Genomic DNA, 20072 nt, shown 5'->3' on the forward strand with positions numbered 1-20072 from the left:
ATACCTATTAGGCCCATAAATTACCATATAGCATATATTCAACACACAAAATAGCGACGATTTGTTGTTGACAAAGGACCCCTGGACATAAAAAGGGCCCCATTACCTTCAGTAGCTTAGGGCCTCATCAAACCTAAATCCAGCCCTGGTTATAGTTCAGAGTAGCCCTTGCTACTAGGTGGGGAAAGAATTTCTGTCTTATAGGACCAAAACAGAGTATTATTACTTGTTGAGCATGAACTTCTAGAATTATCATTGCCTTAGCTGTATCCCTCAAAATACGTACAGTGGTACCTTGGAAGCCAAATGGAACCCGTTCCGGAAGTCCGCTCGACTTCCAAAAGTTCGGAAACAAAGGCATGGCTTCCGATTGAACGCAGGAGCTTCCTGCAGCCAATCGGAAGCCACACTGGATGTTCAGGTTCCAAAAGAACGTTCGCAAACAGGAACACTCACTTCCGGGTTTGTGGCGTTTGCGAGCCAAAACTTTTGAGTCGCAAGGCATTCCAGAACCAAGGTACGACTGTTATTTCCTTTTTCAGATCCACAACACCTTTTTTCTTAACTATGCCCTATGTTGTTCGACAACGACGTGAGAAAGTTGCTAAAGGTACTGCTTTTCAAAATAAATGCATCGTCATTACTACCAATGTCCATGGCTATCATCTGATATATTCAAACATAACACACGTCTCATTGGGGCAAAGTAGAGACACTTACAATTCTTTAAGTTTCTTCATTTGTGAAAACGTGTTTCCTTGAACTGACATGATGGCATTGTTACTTAGATCTCTGGGGGTGGAAACAAAAGGAAAAGGCAAAATGTAGGATCACAAGGCAAACAAAGTCAAAGCAAATTCTCACATTCTGCTCCAAGGCTGGGTGTAAAATAGAACGTGAAAAAGAAGCAGCTTGTACCGTATAAGTACCACTACACAGGGGCTCATTTAAAAGATAATAAATCATAGAATTGTAGAGTTTGAAGGGACCTTGGGGATCATCTCATTCAAGCCCTGAAGTATAGGAATCTTTCACCCAATGTGGGGCTCAAACCCATTGGGTCTCATGTTGTACCAGCTGAGCTACCCCAGTTGTATGATTTGACTATATTTCCTAGATAACAATGCAATTTGGCAGGGGAATGCCATCTATAGACCCTATGCTGCAACACAGAAAGTCGTCTCATACTCAAACCATCTCTAACTCAGTCTACACTGATAGACAGCTCCCCTGGGTTTCAGAGAGGGCTTTCTTCTCAGCCCTTACTGGAGATTGAAACTGGGATCGCAACTGGGAACTTGGGCGTGCAAAGCTGTTCCTTTGGAGGAAGAACTGTGAGGGGAGAGACTCCATCAGGCAAGGCCTCTTTCCACCTGCCTTGCCCCACCCTCCGGTCCAGGGTCTCCTCATAAGGAAGCTGTTCCTGGAGGAAGAACTTTGAGGGGAGAGACTCCATTAGGCAAGGCCTCTTTCCACCTGCCTTGCTCTACCCTCTGCTTCTTAATGTGTATTGTATTGTTTGATGCACTGTGGCTTGCTGTTGTTTTATTGATTATAGTTTAGATATTATTGTAACTGTTGAGTGGATTTCTGTTTAACTTTTCTATGTTGATATTATTATTTTATACTATTCTAATGATTGTTGAATGTTACTTTTTTGATGGAGGTTGCCTATTTTAAAGTTATGTTTTATTATCACATTTCTGTATTGCATTAGATTGTTATAAGATGTACACTTTTTGTTTCTTCAGCTTGTAAACCGCCTTGAGTATTGTAAGATAGAAAGGCGGTATACAAATTCAAAATGATGATGATGATGAAAGCAGGAGCTCTACCACTGACCTATATGCCCCCTTTGAAGGTTATCATTGAGTTGGCATCATTGCATATTTTAAAAATTGTCTGGTTCAATGTGATTTTCAACTACTTACAGGTGTTCAAGTGCATCCAGACCAGAAAACGCTTTCTTAGTAATTGACCTAATCCGGTTTCCCTGGAGTAGCCTGGAAATATAAAACACTTAACATGTAACAGATGAAAATAAAATAGATGCATGATTTTTAGAACCGTTAGGAGAGACTCTTGATAATTGCTTTTAAGGCATGTTTTACTGCACTGTGTCTGCCTACCTCTCAACACCTTCCTCTCCTAAATATATACAAGTATTTTGCTTCAGTTACTGGAGAGATGAAGGCATGTTCAAAGCCTTTTAATGTATATAATTTGGTGAAGCTTTTTTATTGCAAGGGCTGTCAGCCAATTTATTTCTATATCTGTGCATTGTGAAGAAAATCTTTGCATTCTAACAGAGCCATTGCCTCTGAATGCTGGATTGCCCTGCCAAACATCTGCCACTGCCTGCCTTATGTAGCTTTCCACTAACATGACTGCCTCTAATTTTGACTCTGAAGAACCCTGGGTCTTATGTGAAAGGTATAAGGACTGATTGCACGACACCATGCATGCAGTTAAGATAATCAAGTCTTTTCAACCTAAGAGTATTTGGAAACTTTTTTTGTATTTAATGAAAAGAGAGGTGTACTGAAAAAAAGGCACACCAAGGAAGGCCAGGTTAAATTAAGGTGACTCCAAAGAGCAAATCAAGAAAAAATCCTGGTCTTTCTGGACTTTTGCTCCAAGGTTTCATAGGATGTGTTAATTCCTACTCTGCCTGCCTCCACTTTAGCTACCTTTGTCTTTCCTGATTACCCTTCTCCCTCCAACTATAAGCTAAACAAAGCAGATTAATATGAGAATCAAGCTTCTGGTAGCTTTGTACTGTTGCAGCTCAGACCTCAGCAGAGAGGGCTGTGTCAGGGAAGAACAATGGTACCCTGGAAGTTGACCGGAATCCGTTCCGCAAGTCTGTTCGACTTCCAAAACCTTCGTAAACCAAGGTGTGGTTTCCGATTGGCTGCAGGAAGCTCCTGAAGCCAATCGGAAGCCAATCGGAAGCCATGGAAGTCGTGTCAGATGTTCAGGTTCCAAAGAACATTCACAAACCGGAATACTCACTTCCGGGTTTGCGGCGTTCGCGAGCCAAAACGTTCAACTCGCAAGGTGTTTGGGATCCAAGGTACGACTGTAACTGTTAACGTACAGTCAAGCACCCTAGTGGCCAAATCCACCTTACAGATGACTTCCAGCTTCCCTCAACCACCAATACTAGCAATCTTTTCTTTCCCACCCTTCCTGCCTGGTCCTTCATTAATCTTTACTTTTGCCTCCACTGCCTCTCTCTAATGTGCGAAAGCGGAAAGAGATCTGGAAGGTCAATAGCAGCTGGGGTGGGATGGGAATACAGAATCTGCATTTGAAGATAAAGCAGTAAGTTGTACTTACAGCCACCTAAGTTTGTCAAGTCCGGAAAAGGCACCATTCATATCTTCAATTGTCCAGGAGATTTCATTGTTTTTAAGATCCCTGTTGAAAGAAATGGGTAAGTCAGATCCAGGGTCTTCAAAGTGTACAAGAACGTTTAAATCACAAAAGCAATTGATTCCTAGAAGGAAGCACATTGGGAACCCAGTGGCATGTTCACCCCAAGCCTAAATGTTTTACCCAACTGGAAACCCAGGAAATTGGTTACTCTTTCCACACACAGTGCTTAGAAGCACCCTCTTAAAAGTCGTTTTCAAAAGCAGCAGCTGCATGTCATAAAATCAGCAAAGTAAAGCAGCCCTGCTATGCCATGATTTTACTTTTTGTTCAACTGATCGTATGACGTTTTTATTTTTTTCAGGCCTGTTGTGAGGAATTATTCTAAAATGTGAGGGGTGTGTGTATGAAATAAAACTGAAACAGTTAAAGTAGCTTCAACAGTTGTTGTCAATGCATATCAATGTTAGCAGAGACGAAACCTTCCTTATATCAAGATGTATTCATCGTTTAGAATTCCTTCACATTCATCTACACTAAGATAGTCTTGCTACTGTAGAGCTTTCTGAGAGAAAAACCCTACTATGAAACTTACAAAGTCTGCAAACTCGATAGCCCTCGGAAGGCACAATCAGCAATGTAGCTCACTCTGTTGTTCCCAACATTCAGCCTCACAAGTAGGCTTAAACCAACAAAGCTTGAATCGTCTAGCCGGGTTAAATGATTATAAGTTAAATCCCTGCAAGTTTGAGAGGGGGAGAAACGTTTGCTTTAATCAGAATTCATAAGGAACCCAAACCCAATTCACAATTCGTCCCCTGATTAATTTCAGCCTGATTATTTTTGATATAAGCTTGCACATTATTTTCCATTGCACAGAAAATAGCAGAATGGGTTTCCTTATTTAAAAAATTACAATAACAAAAGACCAAACACAACTTTTACGAAGAGGGGAGGAAAACGCAGTTGGCTTCAGCTCCTCACAACAAAATACCATTGCATTAACTAACACACAAACAGCTGTTGCCACCTTTAGAAATCTTGTTACAAAAAAATTCACAGCTCGCTGGTAAGCTGCTCATGCTTTGGCTAGTACCCTGCTCTTAAAAATGGAAGGGTTTAAACACAAAACTACTACTCACAGCTCACTGAGTTTTTGGCAAAACTCCCAGGCATCAGGGCTGATTCTGCTGATAGCATTTTGGCTAAGATGGAGCTGCTGCAACATCAGCAAGCCATAAAGCCAGCCTTTGGTAATCTCTGTTAGGTTGTTATGATCCAGCTGCCTGTACACACACACATACATACATAGAAACAAAAAAGGGGGGGAAGACCTCAAGTTTCATATGAAAACTTAAAAATCAATACATAACAAGAAGAAATTAAGGCTCTTCCTACTGGAAACAGAAGCCAGAAAAGTTTTACAGGTTGGTGGGTTGTACATTTATATATTGTTAGCATCACAGTTACTCAAAATAAGCAATGAACTAAGGGATTCAAAACTGGTTATTTTTCGAAGACTATGGAAGCGTATACTTACAGGATTTCCATGCTACTTAATCCCCAGAAAGCTCCATCCATGAGCCTAGCTAGCCCATTTCTTTGTATTCTTAAAGATTTCAAAGAAGGAAGTCCTTGAAATGTAAGCCCATCTATTTTTTTAATTTTGTTACGGTTCATTTCTCTGAGGGGAAAATAAAAAGAGTTCCAAGTTAACTAAAATAAGCTCAGACTTCCCAGCATATATATATATACTGAGGTCCAGCACCGAGGGTCTTCTGGCGGTTCCCTCACTGTGAGAAGCCAAGTTACAGGGAACCAGGCAGAGGGCCTTCTCGGTAGTGGCGCCCTCCCTGTGGAACGCCCTCCCACCAGATGTCAAAGAGAACAACAACTACCAGACTTTTAGAAGACATCTGAAGGCAGCCCTGTTTAGGGAAGCTTTTAATGTTTGATGTATTACAATATTTTAATATTTTTTTGGAAGCCGCCCAGATGGACGGGGTATAGATAATATATATTTATTTTCTGTGCAGCTCCTTTCTTGGTACAATCAGAACGTCAAAGTGTGGCCCCACAAATTGTTGATTACGTACGTTGCTAGCGAGATGGAACAGTAACAAATAAAAGCCAGATCTTCCTGATGTACCAGGATAACATTGTGAGCTGCAACAGTATGTTAGCATTCTGAGGGGCATTACTCAGGGCAAAGCAAGCAGATCATATCAACATGAAACCTTAGGACAGGGATGGTGGAAATTGTGATCTCCATTGTGTTGTTGTTCTACAGGTCTCAGCATCCCTGACAACTGGCCACACTGACTGTAGCTGTTGGGAGCTGGTGTCTAGCAACATCTGGAGCACAACCAGTTCCTCATCCTCGGTTTAAAACATGAATGCATCAGGAGAACTATGCCTCTGTTCTATCTAAAGCTCTCCTGCCTTTATGTGGTTACTACTGAGGTTGATGCTCAACCGCTGCCAGAAGCCTGCAAGACTAATTTAAAACAGTTAGGCTGTACTCACAGATGCTGGAGATGAGGGAGTTTAAACATCTTCTGTGGGATGGCTGAAATTCGGTTCCTGTTCAGCTTTAATACTTGAAGTGTGCTAGACAGGTTGTCAAAAGTGCCTGGTTCCATGGAGATTATTCGATTATTATTAATGTGGCTGTGGAAACAATGACAGTTAGCAACTATGGAAATTGTAGCAGAATTCGTACCAATACCTCATTACCGACTACGTGGTAACTGCTAATCCTAACTTAAGAACTTAATAATCGCTTTAAAATATCCCCCACCTCTGTCAACCTCCAATCGGTGGTTAAGGGGAACTTTGAATGGAAACATACGTTTTGCCTTCAGCCAAAGTCTATGGTTCCTAGCAGACAGGAAATAACCAGCACTGATCCAATAGCAAATAGAATTTAAATTCTCAAAATAATATTTCAATGACTGAAAGATATTCTGTCCTCCCACTCGTCGAAGGGACCATTAGATTCAACCCAATGTCTTTATAGGACTATTTTTTTAAAACAAAACAAAAAACACACATACTGAAAGGGCTGTTTTTACTTTAGTCTACTACTTTAACTATGCTTATCAGACAGTAAATTAATATATGATTTTAGAACTCAAGATGTAATAAAAGCCTTGTCTTAAATAAAGTTAAACTTACATGTACTTGAGCATCAGAGAAGGAAACGACTCCGCCTTAAGCACAGAAATATTGTTGTTGCTCAAGTCCAAAGTTTCTAGAGACTGGAATGGTTTCAGGTCTTCAGGCAAGATGTCTGTAATCTTGTTACTTGTCCTAAATTAAAATTTACATGTCAAATTTAAGGCAGTTTCCAGACAAGCAATGAAATGATTGCACTTCTCAATAATTTAAGGAAAAATAAAAAGTTTTGCCAGGATGAAGGTAGCAATCCTATATTCATGCTCCTGGCCATAAGTCCCATTGAACTCCATGGAGCTTATTTCTGACCAGACATGGAGAAAACTGCAATGTCAGAGCCACCCATGAAAGCAAAACAACATAAAGATTATGGAGGGTTGGTGGAGTCTCTGGTGCACATTGGGGCAGGGGGATGCAGGGGGAAATGAATGGAGGGGGAGTCTCAACATTTCCACCCCCCCCCAAAAAAAAATCACATACAAGGAACCATGAGCAATAGAGGCATAGCACACAAAAAGAGAAGAAGAGAGAAGGCAACTATTAAGATGCAGAAAGCTCTGAACACATGGAAAAGCCAGAGAAAAATGATAAAGACATGACAGAACAGAGCAGCTAGTCAGACGGATGAGATTGAGCAATGTGCAAAGAACTAAACATGGGGAGGAAATCAAGGAGAGGAGGACAAACAAAACACGAACGTCTTTGGAATTAAGAAATGTATAATTAATACCACCAGGAAAAGAACAAAAAAAGGAAGAGGTGATTATAATGTGAGACAGGAGAACAAGTTAAGAAGCAGACTTCAGCAGCCAAAGAAGGGGAACACTGTGAACTTGGGAGCCAAAGAAGAAAAACAACCAAAACCTGAACACAACAAGAATAAGGGCTTCCATGTACACATCTAATAACAGGGTATGTGATCATTGCAACTTTGCTGTTCTGCTACAGTGTTCATTGGCATCGTATCTGAAATTAAAATTTAGTTCTTTTGAGGAAACAAATTATTCATAATGACTATTTCTTTATTTGCTTCCTTTGGAAGAGTCAGTTCAGCACAATAATTGTAGAGCTGACCCGGGAGGTATCAGGCACTAGGTCAGTCCCAGTGTCAAACATGCTGCTCTTATTCTGTCAAGAGCACAATTTAAAATAACCACAAGCAAAGCTCTTTTCTCCTCAGCTATCAACCCAAGAAAAGGGCCACCAGTCGCCCACTCTGAACAAAATTATAACAATTTGATCTCATGTTTGTGTGTAGGACAGGGTGCCACCAGCAAAAGAGATACCGTGTGTCACGCTTAGGGAAATAGAAGGTGCTTTAAAGTTTTCATAAAGACTGCATTGTTTCATCCTTCCACATAATTTCAGGATGTTTTTCTCCATTCAGGATCCAACCACGACCCTCTGAAAATTCCTGTCCAAATTGGCAAAGGTCACACAGCAGCAACTATTCCATCAGGCTACAGAACAGATGGGGGGAAATGGAAACACAGCTATCCCATTGCCTCTGGCCTACCCTCAACAACAGCCAGTTCCATCCTACTTCCATTCCAGCTGGTCGTCATAAGAACTGTGTCTTCAAAAACTGGTACCCGAGTTTGCTACCAACCCTTCCTTCCTTCCTTCCTTCCATACATACATACATACATACATACATTCCTTTGGCTGTCAAGCCTGAAAGCAGCAGGGATGATCTTACTATTGATCTTGGTAGCTTCTCTGGGAGCCTTTTCAGCTAAAGAATGAGGGTAAAAATGCTTGAGATCAATAAATGATTGGCAATCCTTGTTGAGATGCCTGCCAGCGGAGCCACCTCCAGGCTTGAGGGAGTACTAGGCAAAGATCTTTCTGCTGGGCCTTCTCCTACATGTGGCCCTTTGGGTATTGTTGGGACTCCCATCAGCCTCGGTCAGCATCACCAATGCCCAGGCATGATGCGAGATGGAGTCCAACAAACATCTGGAAGGCTGCAGAGGTTCCTTGCTCCTATCCTTCATAGATAGATTGTTGGGCTTCTGAGGCAAGATGCCATGAGCTGCCTCTTTTAAATTGCCTTCAGTACTCCAGAGCAATGTGGGAGCCCTCTGGTAAATTAAAAATGGTGGTTCAGAGCCCTAGCTGCCTAAAGCAAGAAACCCAAAGCAGACATTGTTGCTGGCGACCCAGTTGCTGGGCACTGGGTTACTAGAAGTTGCTGGGAGCTGCTAAGTACTGATGCCAGGCCCGTCAGGCTAATTTATGGGGCAGATTAGAAAATATGAAAGGGCAGAAACGTAATGTGGTTTATCATGTTTTAAATCTAAGCAGAGGGAGAAGCTGGCTTGCCCACCTCAATTCTGCTAAAATTATACCATTTGAGGGTACTCTGAGCACATCAATGGGACTGTTCCTTCAAAATAAGTTGTTTCTATTTAAAACAGGATGTCTGGCAACTGAGGTACCCATATAAGCACTTAAGGGAAGTTAGAGGCTGAGATTAATCACCACTCATTAAAACCAAGAAATTGGCTAAAAAGAGAAGCCAGAAGTTGTGGATTAACTAGCCCTCACACCAGATGTGTTAGAAAGAAGTGATATTTTGTTACACCTCAGACATTGTTCTCACTCAGCATCAAGTTTCAGCCCTTGGCCTGTCGAGTCTAGGCTCTTTAAATTTAACTCTTAGCTGCAAGGTCTTATTTAAATCTTTTTTTTAAAAAAACAACCCAACGGATGAGCCATGCGGCAGATTTATGAGTGAGCAAGACAAAGTTAGATAACAAGTTTAAGAGGCTTTAGTTTAGACGTTAGTGTTCATAAGGTAATTACTAATAAGGTACTAAAAACTGCCAATTACTTGAGTGACAAATAAAATTTTCCTTGCAGTAAAACTGTGCTTCAGCCTAAGCCAGCAATTTCCTGAACTGCACGCCTCCTAAATTGCAGTGTGAAAGTATTCAGTTAGGGAGAGCGTACACACTGCAGTCTTTGTGTCACCATTGCTTCATAAAAGAGAAATTTCTTACAACTGGCTGGATAATAGCCCCCCCCCCCATCATGAATTTCAGCTGTTCCTAATGGATCTGAATAATCTCACCTTCAGATCAGATGTTAACTAACTGGCAAATTACTCCAAGGCAGCCTCCTTTACAGATAAGGCTTGCTGGAGCTTTATTGTGGGAATACGGGAAGAGAAAGAACATTCTTTGTTAACTAACAGCGGGCAAGACATTAGTAGTTTAATTACATCTCAATATAGTTCAAAGGCAGAGTAAGTAATTAAACCACACTAAATTTTTGGTGCTGGTTATCTGAAAGATGCACTTGAAGATAAAGCTCTCTCTGCACCGAGTGTTACACTGTCTTAAAGAACTTCATACCTTCAGTCAGAGGTCCTCAATCTTTCTAGGCCCACTGGCCCACACGGAGTTTTGAGAGCATGTCACAGGCAAAAAACCCTTTGCTCCCTTTGGTTCTCCCTCCCCACAACAGGCAAGCTCTCTGCCCTCCCCCTTTCTTTTCCATGGGGCCTGAATAAAAGTCAAATCCAGCAAAATGAAACTGGATTTTAGTAAATTCACGTAATTCTATATCCTCCCCTCCAAAAAAAGCCATAAAATTAAAACTTATACAGTGGTACCTCGGGTTACATACGCTTCAGGTTACAGACTCCGCTAACCCAGAAATAGTACCTCAGGTTAAGAACTTTGCTTCAGGATGAGAACAGAAATTGTGCTCTGGCAGCTCAGCGGCAGCGGGAGGTCCCATTAGCTAAAGTGGTGCTTCAGGTTAAGAACAGTTTCAGGTTAAGAACGGACCTCCAGAACGAATTAAGTTCTTAACCCAAGGTACCACTGTACTGGTAGACTGCACCATTAAAAAATGTGAGTAAATCACAAATCCAAAGCTTGCCAAAACCACAAAAACACTGATCCAATGCAGAGATCCATATGTGTCATCATGATTTATTTATTTATTTTGCAGAGGATTACATCAAAACCTCCAATGAATTACAGAATGCATCTGCGGACACAGAGGTAACCTATAATTTGATGACAGTTTTGAGGGGATCCTCTGAAAAAATGAGGAAAATTCAAGCTCTCACATAAACTAACCTGAGTTAAATTAGATTTGAACATCTCTTATTAGCAGGAACACCAACAAAACTTTGAAGTTTCCTCAGACCTCAAATATTTCCTTATATATAACAAGTATGTAAGAGCACTGTCATGCCATAGTTTGCATAAGTGTCAACAGGTGGCGCTACAAACTACAGGGGGCAACAAACTGGGCTGTCAGCACTGTTGAGCCATCACAGACCAATCAGAGAATGAGGAAGAAGCTTGAGGTATAAGGACGAAGACTATCAGGACAGGGCAGCTTCCCAGCAACCACTGTGCTCTGCTACTGTCCGTCTCACACTGATGACGCCTGTTAGTGGGCATCCTATGAAGGGTCAGGGTGGTTTGGTTGAGCTGTAGGTAGGGGGTTGGAAATTGTGAATGGAACAAGCACAGATACAGCTCTTGGGGCTCCCAGTATCTACACCTGTCTTTCTCTGCCTTGAGTCCTCCAATGCTGTTGGGCTACAACTGCCATCACCTCTAAACTAGCAGAACTAGTGGTCAGGGATGATGTGATCTGAGGTCCAACAACATTAAGGACCGAGGGCTGAGAAAGGCTCATCTATACCGAATATAGCTGGGAAACCGGGGGCATCAACTGAAGTCAATTGGTGAGTGCAAAGGAAGAGGAACCTGAATGACAGACACAAATCCCCAGACACTCTGATTTAATTGTATACGTTTTGTTTCAAAATTAGCATTATATCTGAAACACAAGAATGTGCCAATCATGGCTATAAATCACATCAAAGCTCAGAAAGATTATCAACAGTTGTGACCATTTACAGGATGTCTATCAATACCTTGAGCTTGTAGAGAGGAAAATAATGATTTGCCTAACATACTATAAATAAAACAAATAAACAAATTAAAACATCTTTTAAATCAGGGTTGGGCAACCTTAAGTCCAAGGTCCTATGAGGCCCTCTGTATTGTTTCATGAAGCAGAAAGGGCAGAAAAAAACTTCATGACAGATGAGTGGCAAAATACAGAATATATATACTTAAAAGCAAAACTAAAACCACACAACTATTATGAATGTGCTGATGGTTACTGTATCCTTAATGTGAGCTGGTAATTTATCAGTAGCAGATATTATTTCTTTTCCTTTATTTTTTGTAGTTGGTCCTAACAGGTTACTCACACTTTTTAATAAAGATCAACTCCCTTCTTATTGCATTACGTTTTGCTTGGCAGGCATTCAGATTTGATGCCAGAAAATTTGTGGCTCTACCTATGCATCTTACTGAGAGAGGCAGTGTTGTATATTTTTAACTACTAATCTTATTTATACTTGGATTTTTGTTTAGGCCAACTTGTTTTTAACTTCTGACTTTTACTGATAATTTTAATGTATCTTTTTTTTGTTTCTAATGTATATTTTTGTTCTACTTTTTGTTTAATGTATATTATTTTTGTTCTAAAGCTTAGAGATTTCAACAATTAAACAGTGTATATATGTTTGTTTGTTTTTTTAAAAAAACCCTTAAAAGTAAAGTCATACCTTGGAAGTCAAACGGGATCTGTTCCGGAAGTCGGTTCGACTTCCAAAGCATTTGGAAACCAAATCGTGGCTTCTGATTGGCTGCAAGAAGCTCCTGCAGCCAATCAGAAGTCACGGAAGCCCCTTCGGACGTTCGGATTCCAAAAACCTGAACAGTCACTTCTGCGTTTGCTTCCTTCGGAAGCCAAAACATTCGAGAACTAAGCTGTTTGAAAACCAAGGTACAACTGTACAGTGATTAAATAAATAGAAATTCCAAGGTCCAATAGTCTATTTGGTTTAGGACAGCCTTTCTCAACCTGTGGGTCCCCAGATGTTGTTGAACTACAACTCCCATCACCCCATCTAGCAAGGCCAGAGCTCAGGGATGATGGGAGTTGTAGTCCAACATCATCTGGGGACCCACAGGTTGAAAACCGCTGGTTTAGGACATTGAACATCTTCTATTGGATTGTTTCTCTTGGCAGGGGACTCTCACTATTGTGCAAACAACTAATGTCGCATCTTTCACCTCCACTTCTCTTAAACGCCAAATGGCCCTAGCCCTTTGACAAGGAGGCCTCCAAGCATGACTGGATTTCTTTGTGCCTGGAGAAGGGAAGCAGCAGCAGAAGCAAGAGGAAATGTCAGGAGAGACTGCCGCTGTCTCCTTTCTCATCCAAATTATAAGAGAATCATAGAATGAATTGTAGAGTTGGAAGGGACCCCAAGGGCCATCTAGTCCAACCACCTGCAATGCAGGAATATTCAACTGTCCTACACGGGGATCGAACCTGCAACCTTGGTGTTATCAGCACCACTCTCTAACCAACTGAGCCATCTCTCAGATTCTCTTCCAGGGCTTATATGTTTCATCTGCCTAAGTCCAGAGAACTGCAGAAACTATAAAGTGGACCCCAGCTATATCTTTTGCCTCCACCAACTTCAGCACAAATGAGAGATGCTCAAATGAGAATAAGAGGAATCCTGGTGGACCAGATCAAAGGCCTGTATCCCAGTATCCTTTTTCCCATGGTGGCCAACAAGCAGGACAGGAAGCCAAGAGTTGTTGCTCAGTAACTGGTCCTCAGAGGTACATGGGTGGCGCTGTGGGTTAAACCACAGAACCTAGGACTTGCTGATCAGAAGGTCAGTGGTTTGAATCCCCACGATGAGATGTGCTCCTGTTGCTCTGTACCTGCTCCTGCCAACCTAGCAGTTTGAAAGCACGTCAAAGTGCAAGTAGATAAATAGGTACCACTCCAGCGGGAAGGTAAACGGTGTTTCCGTGCACTGCTCTGGCTTCACCAGAAGCGGCTTAGTCATGCTGGCCACATGACGTGGAAGCTGTATGCCAGCTCCCTCGGCCAATAAAGCGAGATGAGCACCGCAACCCCAGAGTCCGTCACGACTCGACCTAACGGTCAGGAGTCCCTTTACCTTTACCTAACTGGTCCTCATGGCCATACTGCCCCTGAAACCAGTAGGAAGCGTATAGTCGTCATTCCTTACTGATGAATCTTCACTTCCTTCGCAATCCTTTACACTTCTGTGACCTCATCTATTTGGCACGCGTCATACACACTGGTACTCCCAGATCAGCCTTTGCTTTCTGTTACCATTTTCCCTTCCAACTTGCTCTGCCACAGACCAAACATTGAACACGCAGGCGTATTCTTCAGCTTTACCGTGAACCACATTTAAGAGCTTGCAGAACCTGCTCCTTCCTCCCTCTGTTTGCAGTCCTTTGTTTGCTGCCTCCCCCCACAAGTAACATTTTACCACAATTTTCATTCCTGGGCCTGATTCCAAGTGGATTCCAAGAACGAAACCTTGCCTGTAATTCAATAGGTCATGAATGCACCTTCGTCTCAAGTTCACAACTTCTTTTTCAAGGCTCACGTACGCTTAAGCCCATCACAACAAGTTGCTAGTACATGACCATTTAAACATCTGATAAAAACAGTTTTGCTAGTTTCAGATACAGAAGCTTATACTTTTAGGCTTGCGGTCTGAGATCCCACGTATTTCCCCCACCCCAGTTAGCCCAGAAGACCAAAGCACTGGTCATGTTCGCAACACTTGTACAGCTGCAAGAAATGTGACTTCCATATGTGTCACAGCGAACATACAACTTTATACCTTCTCAAAACACACCGGTTGACAAGGAGTTCAGGTTATATCTTATGGCTCAAAAAAACCCCCAAAGGAATGAGAAACCAAGTTTATATATATAAACAAGGGACAAGCTTCTATGTGCACATTCATCACACAAAAACCATGCCATCAAGGAATGACTAACATGTGAGCAATCATCAACAGATGAAGCAACACAGAACTTTTGGGCTAACATCATTTCACTGGGGGTAGTTCATATATTATCTCCAACCCCTCAGGTGGTGAATAATTAAATGCTGCATATTTTAGGGTGTGTCTTTTTAATTTGGGGGGTGGTGGAGAGGGATAGCAGCTAGGAGCAACCTGGAAATTGCTGAGATTTGCCCAGTGCTCATAACCAATGATTGCACATAGTGATCAATATCCACACAACACAACTAGTCATCTGGTCCCCTCCCAAAACAATTTATAAGCAAACACCAGAAGTAACCAAGGTGCCACATCAGATAAGCTCACATGATTAAATAAATTATTTGAGAAATTATTTAAACAGCCTAGATGGTTGAAGTGACTGTGCCAAACTTTGTATTGTAAGGGAAAGACAAATATTAAGTGGGGGGGGGCATTCTTTTCAGCCTCAGATGTGAAGGTTATTTAAATATAAAGTAGTATGCATTCACACCAATGCTCTAGCACAACTGCAGATCAAGGAGTTGTTGATATTAAGTTGTGACTAGCTGCAGCACACAAAGGGAACCAGAGTAGCAGTTACACACTTCCAGCAGTAGGGGAGCTACGCTCTCTGAGATGGGGTGAGGTTGAGAAAGCTCTGGTTTCACAGTGGTGGTACCACAGCCCCTCCACCCATGCTCTCATGTACTGCTGTTGGTTGTGACAATCTCCCAATGTTGCACTGGGGATAATAGGAAAACAAAGTTATGAGGATGAGGAAATGGTTGCTGAACTCTTCAGGTTCCAACTGAAATAGAAAGTCAAAGAATGCCAATCATTAACCAACTGGGCCAGTCAGCTCAACAGCCAAACTCTTGGGCACTTTCTTATTTCCAATGCAAGGGGTTCTTCCAGTTTTTTCTAGGACAAAATTTGTCAGGCAAGAATAGTCTAACATCTTATTTCCCTACCTGGTGCCCTCCAGCTGTTTTGGACAACTTCCATCAGCCCCAGTTGTAGTCCACAACAGCTGGTAGACACCATGTTCCCATCGTTCTGCCCGGACACTGAGGTCCAGCTCTGAGGGCCTTCTGGCAGTTACCTCACTGTGAGAAGTGAAGTTACAGGGAACCAGGCAGAGGGCCTTCTTGGTAGTGGCGCCTGCCCTGTGGAACACTCTCCCAGCAGATGTCAAAGAAATAAACAACTATCTGACTTTTAGAAGGCATCTGAAGAAAACCCTGTTTAGGGAAGTTTTTAACGTCTGATTTTTCTAATATTTTGTTGGAAGCCACCCAGAGTGGCTGGGGAAACCCAGCTGGATGGGTGGGGTATAAATAATAAATGATGATGATGATGGTTTACTCTATACAGAAAGGTGTCCCAAGGTAGCTGCTGCCTCCCATCATGCAAATCTTGTATCAAGAGCAAAGTTAGGATGGAATCGCACAGCTATTTACAGCACAAAGTCCCCTTGAAAACTTAACATGTGGTGACTCTAATCGTGCAACAATCTGACCACTTCTAAACTTCTGTAATGTTCAGAGGCGACATTCTCATTTTCGATGAGGCACGTGGAAGTGCAGGAGACATGGCAATACCCCAGCCCTCAAGGTGTGAGGATACAATGGACTAACTCTACACAGTTATCACTACCATGCAGAGTGTTTCGGCAACCACCAAATTATAGCCATTATATGGTCTGCTTATCTTAACTCTACCACCACAAGATAACTACCAACCGTATTACATGCCTTTCTCAGACATTCATTACCAAGGCAGACATTTCATCCCATTTATGACGGTTAGCAAACAGTAAACCTCACAGAAGCTGTATCTGCCCTCCTTGAGAGAGTATCACAAAAGTATTCAGGAGCAAGAAGACAGCCAGGAATGCATGAAGTGTTTTATGAAATACTTAAAACCACACAACAGATGGCCTCACAGGTGTTTTGTTTCACTCATCACCGTTCTTATTGCAAAACTCCCTTTGTTCATAGGCTTTGTTTGCCGACCATTAGGTGTCTAGCGCACACGGTAAGACTCCAACAAACAATATCCTATTACCTCACAGTCCTCCCTCAGGCTTGTATAAGAAGTAGACTGGACACAAAAGCCAAGTGGGCTGAAATGCTGAGCCACTGCTATGTCATTTTCACAGAGTAACCTTGTGCATGTTTATTCAGGAGCAAGTCCCACTACGTTCAACGGGGCTTGCTGCCTAGGAAGTGTAGGACAGCAACCTCAAGTTTAATGGGTCATCTCATACAACACATATATTCACATCACATTCCCAGCTCTAGCAAGAAGTCATGGTGCAGAAGAAAGTGCATTAGACAACCTAACCAACCTGTGACAAACAGGTCTAATTTATGCAAGCACTTAAGAAGGAATTCCATCAAAAGCAATCCCACGGATGATGATAATAATTATATTTATATGCCACCCATCTGACTGGGTTGCCCCAGCCAGTTTGGGTGGCTTCCAACCAATTAAAACATCAAATGCAGAACATCAAACATTAAAAACTTCAAATGTCTTCTAAAAGCCATATAGTTGTCTATCTGTTTGACATCTGACAGGAGGGTGTTCCACACGGCAGGCACAGCTACCAAGAAGGTCCCTCTGCCTGGTTCTCTGTAACAGTATATTTTGCTAAGAGGGAAGCTCCAGAAGGCCCTTGGAGCTGAAACTCAGTATCTGGGCTGAACAGAAGATACAGTAAGATTTCATGATATGGCAATTTGTAAGTCATTCATTCACAAGGGAGCTTTTTTAAATTCAAAAATGGTTCTGTGCATGAAAATGGAATGGCAAAGACACTACATGAGGACCTTAACAGAGTCAAAAATAAATGAGTGAATTGACCTTTAAATTGGTGATTAACTTGCACAACAGATTGTACTATGCTGCCTATTGAACCACTCGTTGACTCCAGCTTATCTACAGCAATCAGAAGGTCAACACAAATGTTAAATGTAAGGCCCTGGAGCCTTATTAGAACCTGTGGGATTCCTAAAACAAGTGTCCACTCCTGTGCTGCCTGTAACACACAATTCAAGCATGTAAAAGGCTGTCACATGACATGTTTGAGGTGCCCTTGCAACACCTTGCTTTCCTTGTACTATGAACTAAGTCAACCAGACATCACAAATCAGATTTGATAGTGGACATATTTCTAAAGCCTTGTTGCTTCCCTACCTTTGCAGGAGTATCTCTTCTCGAGATATACAGTACTCCAGGAAGAGAAAAACTTTCCACAGTTAACAGCAAAAAGAGAATTTTGGGGAAATGCTTTCACCAAAAGCGCAATTGATTTTTTTTTTCCATAGCAAAAAAATACAGTGCCACTGAACATCTGTCAGGTACAGAATTCTGTTCTTATGAGCATCTGTGTTTTACACCCTACTCCAGGGTGTAAATCCTTTCAATGGAAAAAAAAAGGTCCTAGAGTCATCAAAACACAGCGGCTTTGATTGTGAGAATATATTATCTATCTTGAGTTGTTAATTTACTGCTGGTTAATTGTTCTGAAGAAACGCCATGCGTTCAGATAGGCAAACTACTCCTCTGGCAGGAAAAAATACTGTGCACACTAATTTGAATGAAGATCTTCTATACCAATAGCATACTCCATGTGTGGGTCATTATCAGCCTCCATCACAGGCTGAGCGGGTTCTAGCTGCTCAGCCCCACTCTCTTGCCTCAGAGGACCTCAGTGGGAACTGCTGCCTGCTACCCGCAGAACAAGTCTTGTCTCCATCACCAGCTGAGTGAGTGCCACTTATTTAGCATGACTCCCTTGTCTCAGATGTCATCAATGAGCTCTGTTGCCTAGTAGGAAAGACCAAGGAGGAAGACAGGGAATGCCACCTGCAACCAGGACCGGATTTAGGTTTGATGAGGCCCTAAGCTACTGAAGGTATGTCTAGCTGTCCTTTGTAAACAACAAGTTGTCACTGTTTTTTGTGTTGAATATATGCTATATGGTAATTTATGGACCTAATAGGTATCCAAAGCGATTTTATTTGTTTTTTATCTTAGCTTATATTTTATATACATCCAGGTTTTTTTCCTTTAATTTTTTTGGGGTCCCCCAAGAGAGTGGGGCCCTAAGCTATAGCTTGTTTAGCTTATATGTAAATCCGGCACTGCCTGCAACACTCTCTTGGGAATCTCACTTGCCCTACTGATTTCAGTAGCACTAACCTCCAAGTTTAGCAGGCCTGAGCTGCAAACTCTCTGCAAAGTTCCTAGGGAGTAAGCTGCATTGAACCAAGTTTGACTTAGGCATATTTTTGCACAGCTCAACTCTAAAATCTGTTTTTATCTGTTTTACATTCTTTGTTAGCTACTCCAATAAGAGCCATACTGAAGGGCATGGTATATATATATATTCAAAATAAATAATATAAACAAGTACTCTCACTTCAAGGTAATTTACCATGTGAGGAAGATGACAGCACAGTAATTACTTCAGACTTAATGAATGCTGGCAGCTTGTACCAAATTCATTTGTGTCAGTATTTAACCCCAAATCTCTGGGTCATAGTGTTAAGATACACAAATAATAATAATAATAATAACAACAACAAAACCTAAATTGCTCTATTTTACTGAGTCATAAAGTGGAAAATGAGGGTTTTTTTCATATTGCACCAGATTACAGTAGCCTTTTTATTCTATATATAGTTATTCCAGTCATTTGCAGCCTAAAAGCAAAAAGAGCCCATTTCATTCTGAAATTCAGCAACCTTTGCCACCTCAGAAGTGGTGACCCTGGCTGCAAGTTACACCCATATCTGGCAGAGAATTAAAAAAAAGGTCACACAGACACTGCTTTTAAAGCTGTGCTGCATGAAAGCTCCTAGATGTATCTGCCTACAATCTGGCAAGCTTCATCCACTCTGGAGGGGAGGCTGTGCTTGCAAATTTTATCCACTCTTATGAAAAGTTTCTCAAAAAGTTATAAACCACTTTTAGATTCCCTGTCATAGTATATTTGGGGGGGGGGGGAGTAAACGACTTTGTTTTCAACATATCTAATTCTGTTCTGCATGAGTCAAAATGGAAAGACACAGAGCAGCCCCAAAACAGACTGGGCTGTTTCCCAAAGCTACAGATATAGATACAAGTCAAATCTTGTTGCTGGTGCACACCCCTAGAGAATATTGTCAAAAGATAACAAACTTTCATCCTTATGATTCATGAGCAGTCAACAATAAAGAGATATAATTTAAAGTAGCCTAAGCCACTGAGAAGCATATTACCAGGAAATAAGTGTGTATGGGGATTTGCTCCTGCCTCCAACATTTCTATCAAACAGCCTTTTGCAAAAACCTCCTTGGAGGGACAGGGCCACACATGGGGCTCCTCTAGCAACAGCAACTTCTATGAAATTACTTTAGCGGAAGAGAAAGCTCCATGCCTCGTGGGGCAACTCACAGAGAGTGAATTGGAATGCACACTCACTGAAAGCACCTCTGGGTGTGAACATCAGAATGCACAGCAAGTTCCATGTCAAGTGTCCAGAAGCAGGGGAAAAGTGGCCTCGCCATTAATATAACTGGTATGCACATGGAAGAATGGAGTGTTTATTTTACCATTTACTCAACATTGTCAATCACACATACCGTTGCAA

At 41.7% G+C, this 20072-nt stretch overlaps 1 protein-coding gene across 1 annotated transcript in view; it reads right to left on the minus strand.

The window, feature by feature from the left end:
- The window catches only part of LRIG3 (leucine rich repeats and immunoglobulin like domains 3), a 53317-nt gene that overhangs the window by 12997 nt on the left and 20248 nt on the right, over positions 1-20072 (minus strand). Inside the window, exons 4-11 of the mRNA XM_053405262.1 lie at positions 6556-6690; positions 5905-6048; positions 4919-5062; positions 4521-4664; positions 3974-4117; positions 3343-3423; positions 1932-2003; positions 721-792 (exon numbers count right to left, since the gene is read on the minus strand). Coding sequence (XP_053261237.1) covers positions 721-792; positions 1932-2003; positions 3343-3423; positions 3974-4117; positions 4521-4664; positions 4919-5062; positions 5905-6048; positions 6556-6690 — 936 coding nt within the window. The remainder of the gene's footprint in view (positions 1-720; positions 793-1931; positions 2004-3342; positions 3424-3973; positions 4118-4520; positions 4665-4918; positions 5063-5904; positions 6049-6555; positions 6691-20072) is intronic.

The sequence above is a fragment of the Podarcis raffonei genome, chromosome 10, assembly GCF_027172205.1.
Source record: "Podarcis raffonei isolate rPodRaf1 chromosome 10, rPodRaf1.pri, whole genome shotgun sequence".
Taxonomy (NCBI): domain Eukaryota; kingdom Metazoa; phylum Chordata; class Lepidosauria; order Squamata; family Lacertidae; genus Podarcis; species Podarcis raffonei.